This window comes from Triticum urartu, unplaced genomic scaffold (genome assembly GCF_003073215.2).
Source record: "Triticum urartu cultivar G1812 unplaced genomic scaffold, Tu2.1 TuUngrouped_contig_5291, whole genome shotgun sequence".
Lineage (NCBI taxonomy): Eukaryota > Viridiplantae > Streptophyta > Magnoliopsida > Poales > Poaceae > Triticum > Triticum urartu.
Window position 1 is genome coordinate 12 of NW_024115956.1, and position 8,808 is coordinate 8,819.

Consider the following 8,808-nt stretch of genomic DNA (forward strand, 5'->3'; position numbering starts at 1 on the left):
GGGACGCAACCTCCGTCTCTCTTGTTTCCTCTCACCTGACCCTGCCCCCACGAGCATCACCACATCGGAACTTGATACTCTAATCTAACATATAGAAGGAATGTTAGAGAAGCTACAATACCTTAGCAATGGACCCTCGCTGGAACCTACCTTTTTCCAAAAATTCCTTTCAGTAGAATTACGGCTGAGCAAGGTGGCAGTGCTGATCAAAAGTAAGCAGAATTTCACAGCGAACGAGCAACAAAATTCTACCACTGCCAGAGAAGATAAACCAATTTGTTTTGTTTTGTTCCGTTGTGGTCTATTTAAGTTGCAGACTGACTGGCTACTCCGAAACTGTTTGTCAAGGAGCATTACAGACAAACTCCCCATGATGTACGAAGAAGCTAGGTAATGTTTAACGACAGTGCCATCCTTTTTCTAACTATATACTGTAATTACAAAGGCATTTTCTCCTCCTTCTGCAGCCGCCTCCTCTCCGCGTCTCTGACATGACATGGTGCTCTCTGATTCACTACATAGACTGTCAACCAAGTCAATAAATCGAATCGCATCCCAAACTCAACAGTAAACAACAACAATTTTGCCTCAATATAACAAGCCAGCTCATTTAATCATTACATTACTCAGAACATAAGTGGAAATAAATGGTTTTGCCAAATTAACATGCCATGTTTGAAAGAAACAACATGCTGATGAAATGAGCCACAGGTATAAGGGATTGTCAAGTACATAAATGCAACAGGGACCCTCCAGGTTTCTCACTTTTCAGCTATGAGTTTAATAGAAACTACAACGTAATAACATACTATCTTTTCCAAACGGAAACCAGAAGTGCTCGGCTGGCTGGCAGCACGAGTCGAGCACTCGTCCACCTGTGTTCGAGGCCCCGGCTCGGCAGGTGCTCACTTCTTTTTGAAACAAATTAATAAATGCGCTGGTGCTATTGTCCATGGGTCAAGTTTTTTGTGTTTGAGAAAAAATAAATCTTCCCTAAAATGGCCAGACAGAACGTGTCTTCCTACCTAATAAAGTAGGTTGCCAATAAGTAAATGAATAAATCAAACTGATGTTCAACCTTCATGAATGTACACATTTCATTGCAAAAGACAGCACCCACTTTTTCTTAGCAGAAGCGGAAATATTTGGATCTGACAAATTAGACGTCAACTTAAGATGCATCCAATTGATTTAATGAGCTATGGGTATCAGGGATTGTCAAGTACATGCCAACAGGGAACCCTGGAGGTTTCACTTTTCAGTAGCAAGTTTAATAGAAAAACGTTAACATATTATTTTCCTAATGAGAACCGAGCACACGGTTGGCTAGCAGCATGTGTGTGTGTCACATGCTCACCCACACGCGTTCAAGGACCCCCTCCGCAGCTGCTTGCTTCCTTTATTAAGTTAAATAAAAACATTTTCTTTCCTAAAATGGCCACATGGAACATTACTTCCTACCCAATAGTTGCCGACATCAATATAAGTATTCCACTGCAGAAGACAGTACCTATCTTGACAAGTTAGGGCAATATCGCTACACTATGTTTATAAAGAAGGCTCTCCATTCATGTACAAGAAAGCTAGAGTCAGGAGGTACCTGAAAAACAAAATTATATTGCATTGCATACAACAGTGAGATGATTTCTCGATACACAGAAACAAAAACCAAAATATATTTGTAGCCAGGAAGTCCTTACCCAGAAAATTTTCACCTAACAATTTGGGACGCGGAAGGGAGACTAGGCCTTTTCTCTACTAGCTCATAATGGAGAACAAAGTTATCCTGCAGCAACACACATGCTCAACTATCATATGCAAAAGTGCTCAAGAGAGGCTGGATATTCAGCCAATGTAAGTACCTTACGGACTGTTTCCCAATTGCCTTGATGAAAGAAGGCAAAAGACCCCTGTTCATATGTAGGAGTTTTGACAATAGGCTCCATGTTGGGAATTCTTGTGAACCATTGCTGCGCTTCTTTATGGTAAAACCATCCACGATTATGTCTGACAAAAACAATACACATGCATTACATATCTAAGAATTAGTATATACCAAAAAATAAACTGGCTGAAGCTCTGCTCAGTTGTGATGTACTGCTAAAAATGGATAGGTTACAAGGAAGTTTGAAGGATGCGCAGCAATGCTAAAAATAACTTGTGCAACTTAGCAAAAAAAAGTCATCAAAAATAAATAATAGAAAATATTGATAATTTGATATAGAAAACAAAGAAAATGGAAATGGAAACATTCACGCAGCTTCAGGTAGCTAAACAGTATTCATCCAGGAAGATGTATAAACCCAAAAGGTTACTAAATTTTTGTGATAGATCCAAGACAGTCAATGGGCCTGATCCAGTATCTGACAGGTTATAAGTTAATATTTTTTTAGTGTTGTACATTTGATCAGGACATAGCAGTATGTCCCCTTATCAAATGTTACTGCAATAAGATCACATTTTTTGGTAAAAGATTCAGAACATGAACAAGGCGCATGCATGACGATCCAATTATTACATCTAACAACAAGAAATTTAAATGAGATAACCAGTGAAACAATGTACTCACAGTTCATTGGCAGCACATATTTGAGCTTCATCCTTCGGCATGCTGAAAACCAAAGACAAAAGAACATAACCTTAAATTTTACCAAAACTAATGGCCAAACCTAATACATTCAAGTAGCGAAAGTACCTGTAGAATATGTAAAACAGTATGAGTGTCTGAAATTTCTGAAAATGCATAGGCTGCAAAGACAGAACTTGTTACAATATATTTATTATAAAATGAACTGGCTGCATCAAAGAAAGATTCTCGGCCTTTCTTGAAAATGGGTTTAGAACATCTCATTAGACAGAAATAGCCAGTTATTGGCAGCTACCTGTAGTGCTGGGGGTTGCTCAGCCACATAACAAGCTGGAGTAGGATATTCTGGATCTCCTTTTGCTGGCTCATTTGAAAATGGAGAGCCAAATGTCTTGTACAGATTGTCTGGTGAGTTCAAATTCAAACCCAACGTTGTCAAATCTATTCCCAAAGCAAGAGATGACAAATCAGGATCATTCGTCCTTATAACTCCCAGCAATCCCAACAAGCCGTATGGATCAGGTGGTGTTCGGCCTCCCAGAATGGGCTTTAGACCATGATCCCCATATGGCTGTGTGGCTGAAGACATCTGCTGCAACCCGAAAGGACTCTGAGCCTTCGGCTGCTGGTATTGCTGGAGCAGTTGCTCGTATGATCCCAAATTAGAAGTTTGACTCGAAGAGTTTAGTGGTCTTAGTCCAATATTTTGAGGTCCGGCGCTCTGAATCTGACAAAACATAATGAAGATTATTCTATGTATTAATGGGTAAATATGAGCAGTAAACCTGAATATGACGTGCCAAAATAGAAACCTATCAGAACCATGACAATGCAACAGATGTTTTGTTTGATGATTATTTCAAAGGATTTCTGATATAACTTACTGAATTAGCACCCTGCAGATGTTGCTGACGATTTGGTTGGTAGCTATTTCCTAAATTAAACCCAACGGACCTTGCCATCTGTGTAAGTGTTCATAACATGTCAAAAGAAATGCTCGGAGAAACAAAGATTCAAAATTCAGAGACATGAACCCACGGGATATTGTTGTCCTTGCATTACAGGTACATTCTCGTGAAGTTGTTCCGTGTGATTTAACTCCATAGCATAATCTGAACTGCTACCTGATAATTCAAAATGTCAATATTCAGTATAACTTGGCAAAAGGGGGGAAAAGGGAATGTATTAAGGTAGTGCAATGATCAACCAAAAGATCTACTTCAGGAAAGAATTTTAAAGCCTCAAGAAACACTGCCAAGGTCTTATTTTGTTCCGTGCACGTTTATTTTGCTCCATGCACGTTTATTTTGTTCCGTGCACGTTTATGGAGCATTAAAGCATGAGCATGTCGCACGTGGAAAGAATAGGTCCAAAAATCTAAAGATTAAAACCATGCAAAACATGTGGCGCCATTAAAGGGGATTGGCACCAGAGTTGACCAACAAATGACAAATTACATTTTGGGGAAGATGGTTCGTCGGCCTAAACTGTAATAATAGTACTAAGATATTAAAAAGAAAATACATTATAGTTACATTTGGGCCTAAAGGCATAAGTGCAACTATTTGTATTCATCCGTATGGGTGTCTTGATGCTGCGAAGCGGGCACAAGAAAACAAACAGTCTGAGATGCTTAATAAACTTGAGGACTGAAAGTATGCGCGTGGATGGCCAAATTTGTAACTTCAGCAGTAATCTCTGTTAAATGCTGGAGCTAATTTTCAGGACGTTCTTTTGATCCATACTGGTCCACGCGGTTGGTCATGAGGCTCATAGTTAACTTACTGACATGGTAAGTTTAAATGAATTATAACCATAGTAAGCACCAGAACTAAATTGGCTTAACCACCTCCCAATGGCTTAGCTGCTATGCCTCAAATCATACCTAATGGGAGTATGTATTCTTTATGACATATGTAGGACAATGTTAATACGAGTATATAGGACCTATGGAAAACACGAAGGGTTAAGATGCCCTTCCATCTATAACCATAAGTCATGATATGAGAAGTTTACAATAATTCTCTATAGTTTTCATTAGGGGAGACAAATTGATTATCTTTCACTAAAGTAACTAACTTAAGAGCTCTATATCCATCTCATTTATTAACATTGTCCTGCATATGTCACAAATAATACATACTCCCATTTCTCGCCAAAAATTAGGTTTACTTGTTACTTATAGGCATCCGAATTGCGGCGCATGTAAGCATGCTGCAGTGAGACCCTTTTATCTAAATGTCGTTTGGCGCATTTTTTCTAGGTTGCCACCATATATATTCTAATGACAGTTCATGGTAATTCCAGTTCGAGCATCACATAATAATAGAAGGTGCATATATGCATACTCGATTTGTCATATGTATATCTTATAAAGCAATACCAAATTAGTATTTGTAAGATATTTTTCTACATTCCCACAAGGCCACATTAGCTGCATGGTCTTGCCCCGCTGGCCCTCTCATGAAATTTCTGCATCCTTGTCTTCTCACCTCTATGATTGTATTCCCAAAAATGGTGTGCTATAATTTCGCTACAACGAGCACGGCACCATTTGCTGACTTGAGGAGAAGATCACGGCATTCATACTACACGACTAAAAAAGAATGGGCTTTATAACAGATAGAAGATTTTGGCAGGGCAATTTTGTTGGTAACTAAGCTGTTCAAATACTGTGGTTCAATAAGTACAGAGTAGCGGGGCTGTATAATAACAGGCATGCAGCCGATATTAGAACTTCCAGATCACAAAGTAACACAATTAAATAATCATGCACCACTGAACCGAAAGTATAATGAGAACAATCTCAACAGACAGGTTCTAGAATTAATTCAACTGTAACAACCTTTAAATCCTGGCAAAGCCGGGAAATCTTCGTTCTGAATACTGAACTCCTGGTTTTGTTGAACAATGGAGTTAACACCAACTCCTTGCTTCCGTAGTGATCCTGCAATTTAGAGAGATTGGCAGCGAATCCTCCAAAAATAGGGAGAAATATTTATGGTTTTCCAGCAATTTTACCATATTGTCCTTGCGGACCACCAGCTGAATTAGGTCGACCAGTCAATTGGGGGAAATCATTGATGTCGAATGGAGTGCTGTCACTGGCGTCATGTAGCATCCCCATGGAACCTAGAGAATTATTTCCTGGTTGCATTTGGTTCTGGGATAATGAACCTCCAGACGTTGGGTATGAATTACCAATCATATTGATCAGTTGTGATGATCCTGGTGTTAGAGATAAATAAAAACAAACAACAAGCTGAGTGAGAACATGGAGTTCAACAAAAGAAAATAACACACTGTATGCTTCTTTATCATTCACCCTCACGAGACTATCACGATTGATAAAATATAAAGAAGCTTTTATCATAGCCCAGCTAATTTCATAAATTTAAATTGGTATCACAAAATATAACAACATTAAGAAATAGGTACAGTAACCATCCCTAAGAAAAGCAAGAACAGATATATTCCAACAACCAACATACACGCCTGCAAAAGAAAGAATATCGATGACAGGAATTCCAACAACGTTGGACTAATGGACTTAACTATTTAAGGTCTTAAATTCTAACAGTTGGCTCCTAATGTACAGAGGTAACAAAATGCCTGTTTCCAGATAGTGTCGCACTTCCAAAAATGAATTCTGCAATACACTATAGCATCACATGGTTAATAATTTATGAAGCATGAACACCAATGCTACCTACTGTGCTTTCCAAAAAAAGGTCCAACGAAACCTATGTCGTATTGGATGTCGACCACTTATTTCATATGCCCAACCCTTTTTTGGTACGATAAAGTCAAGGGGTGAGGACACAGCTCAAAGCAAAGGATATGATAAGTAAACTCTGAATAGAGCATTAACATAGCAATGGTTAAACATGCTTAAAATATTTTTTTCGAGCTAAAACATAAAGCTGAACATAAATCTATGAAGAAAAAAAATCAACCGATGGTTAAATAAACTACCTTGAGGATTAAGGCCGTTCATTATCCTGTTGGATCCTTGCACATTTAGTCTTCCACTTCCAGCATTGCTACTAAAATCGATGCGTGATGAGATACTCGGCACCGACAATCCACCAGAGCTTATGCTTCTTCCAATGTTACTTCCACCCACGATGTTTCCTGCGGAGCTTGTAATACGTGGACCCAAGTTTCCTAAAGCTGGAGACACTGACATGCCAGGAACAGAATTTCGATTACCACTGGTGCCCAAATTTGAGTATAAACCTTGAATGGTACCACCCATATTCATGCCACTACTAAATGCTTGACCTCCACCAACATTCATTCCTCTACCACTGACACCTGAATGTGCATGAGGAATCTGCAAAAGAAACCGTAATACCAAAACAGTAAAAACCATCATCCTCCACATGAAACCACAGCAAGAATATGTTATACTTTAAGCCAACAGAATTGTTCCTTAGATTGCAAGCGCATTAACATGCATGTTCATGCTGTTTAAAGTATAAAAACAATAATATATTGCAAACCTCCATAAAGGTGGGCATTCGAACCTGAGACATGGCAACTGGAAGGTTGTTTGAAGCAAATCTGCCAGAAATGCTCCCTCCAGGTTGTTGAACCCCGGAGGATGGAAGGCCGCTCATCACAGCATTCCTTTGTGCAAGTGATCCAGGCATACTTGGAAGACTGAAATTTCCATGAATGTTGCGCAGACCTGAAAAATGCAGAAAATGATGAGATAAAAAGGTGTGTACTCAATGGATATTGCACTATGTCAATGAGCTAACCTAGCTAGTGTACCATATGCTCACCAGAGTGATGGAGACCTTGAACTGATCCAGATTGACCAGAAAAGGATGTTGCAAATGGTCGTCCGGTTGAGTCTGGAAGATTTGATGCGGAACTGTTAAGATTTGACTGCCAAGGAAGAAAACATCAAGTTATCAAGACAAATAATAACAAAACATGGTAAACAGACGGAATTGAAAAGTATATATATTTAATGCATGCTAGTACAGTTACAAGGATAAGCAAGTACATTCAGCAAGCTAGACATTGATGACAACAGAAGAGCGAGTCAGCACTCAGGATCAAATGAAGATTGTCCACCAAAAATGCCTGAACCAGTGATTCCTTCCAATCTGAAACAGGAATGGACACATCCGTTAGTAGCTTGTAAATTAAAGGACAAATTGCACATAATATTTTAACTTGGTAACCAAGTTGACATCTGAGCCATCCTTCCAACATAGGCCAACGAGTAAGTCAGAACAGCATAAAAATGTGCAGATTTCAGCAGTGAGGAAATGCAGCTATCCTAGGGGCCAGACATGGCATGTACAATCTCTAAACTTGTGCCGATAATGCTTGAGTGTGAAACTAAAAGCAGACGGAATTTTCAACCAACTGACTGTTGAGCAGCAAACCGAAGCAAACACTAAAATAAATACCAAGTAATTCAGTATTCAGAATTACTTTGGCATCAAACGATTGTTTAAGAAAAAACAGGATGATGAAGAGAAACAAAACCCCCATATGGTTAGTAGAGCCACAAGCCACATGACTGAGTGCTTGACGAGTGTATCGCAGAAGCTGATCACTGCAAACACAACGCCGATGCACCATGCTCCACAGCGTACAGCCTGTCTTTCATGGCGCTTTTAACCATGCGGCATATTTTCCTGCGTGCTGTTTCGGGGTTTTATATTTCAGAAGAGAGAAAAAAAAATCTGCGGATGGCAGAGTAGTTTTGGATGCTGAATTCAGCCCTGGTAGTTCAACTGTTGGCACCACCATCCAGTTTGCTGCTGGACGGCCTGCTTGCTAGAAACAAAACCTTAGCAGCAAACTCATAGGCACTCCCATGTCCACATTCATCATCACCTGTTCTGCCGCTGGATATATACATCCAGGCGACAGTAACAGAGCATGGATGCAGTAAAATGAAAAGGAAAAATAGAACCAAGCCATTGCCCTAGCCATGTACAGGATCGCTCCTGGAGCAGTCCACGGAGGATCGGAATCCGGCAAATATGACGGACACGGACACATATGCAGGCATGATCTGCGCGTTTCCGGTCTATTCCGCGGGGCGAGTAGTTCTTACCTACAAAATTCCGAGCAGTCTCTAGTCCATTTCACCACTCGGGCAGTGCCAGATCGAAGAATTGTAGGTGAGGAGGGATGGGCGAAAAGGAGAGGAGCGCGCGGCGGGGGCGACGGGGAAGCACTGGGGAGCGGCG

At 40.0% G+C, this 8,808-nt stretch overlaps 1 protein-coding gene and 1 non-coding gene across 5 annotated transcripts; one reads left to right on the forward strand and one right to left on the reverse strand.

Annotated features, from left to right (window-relative positions):
- Window positions 1-262: 262 nt before the first annotated feature.
- On the reverse strand, window positions 263-8,808 carry LOC125529026 (probable NOT transcription complex subunit VIP2). Of its 4 annotated transcripts, none has more exons than XR_007292534.1 (16): window positions 8,673-8,808; window positions 7,605-7,707; window positions 7,378-7,483; window positions 7,117-7,280; window positions 6,563-6,923; window positions 5,609-5,815; window positions 5,433-5,534; window positions 3,626-3,711; window positions 3,472-3,549; window positions 2,883-3,314; window positions 2,696-2,748; window positions 2,570-2,611; window positions 1,863-2,007; window positions 1,701-1,786; window positions 1,511-1,600; window positions 263-514 (listed from the first exon to the last, which is right to left on the reverse strand). XR_007292534.1 is itself a non-coding variant. In XM_048693436.1 (15 exons), exons 2-14 carry the CDS (start codon window positions 7,620-7,622, stop codon window positions 1,712-1,714), a joined length of 1,869 nt encoding a protein of 622 aa, XP_048549393.1. In that variant the 5' UTR covers window positions 7,623-7,707; window positions 8,673-8,808; the 3' UTR covers window positions 263-514; window positions 1,701-1,711. The 4 variants fall into 4 exon arrangements, 2 of the variants coding, with proteins under 2 accessions (XP_048549393.1, XP_048549392.1); XR_007292533.1 differs by having other exon boundaries at window positions 263-523; XM_048693436.1 differs by lacking the exon at window positions 1,511-1,600.
- LOC125529027 lies at window positions 7,378-7,455 on the forward strand. The gene has a single exon (XR_007292535.1). It is a non-coding gene; the product is annotated as a small nucleolar RNA snoR35 (small nucleolar RNA).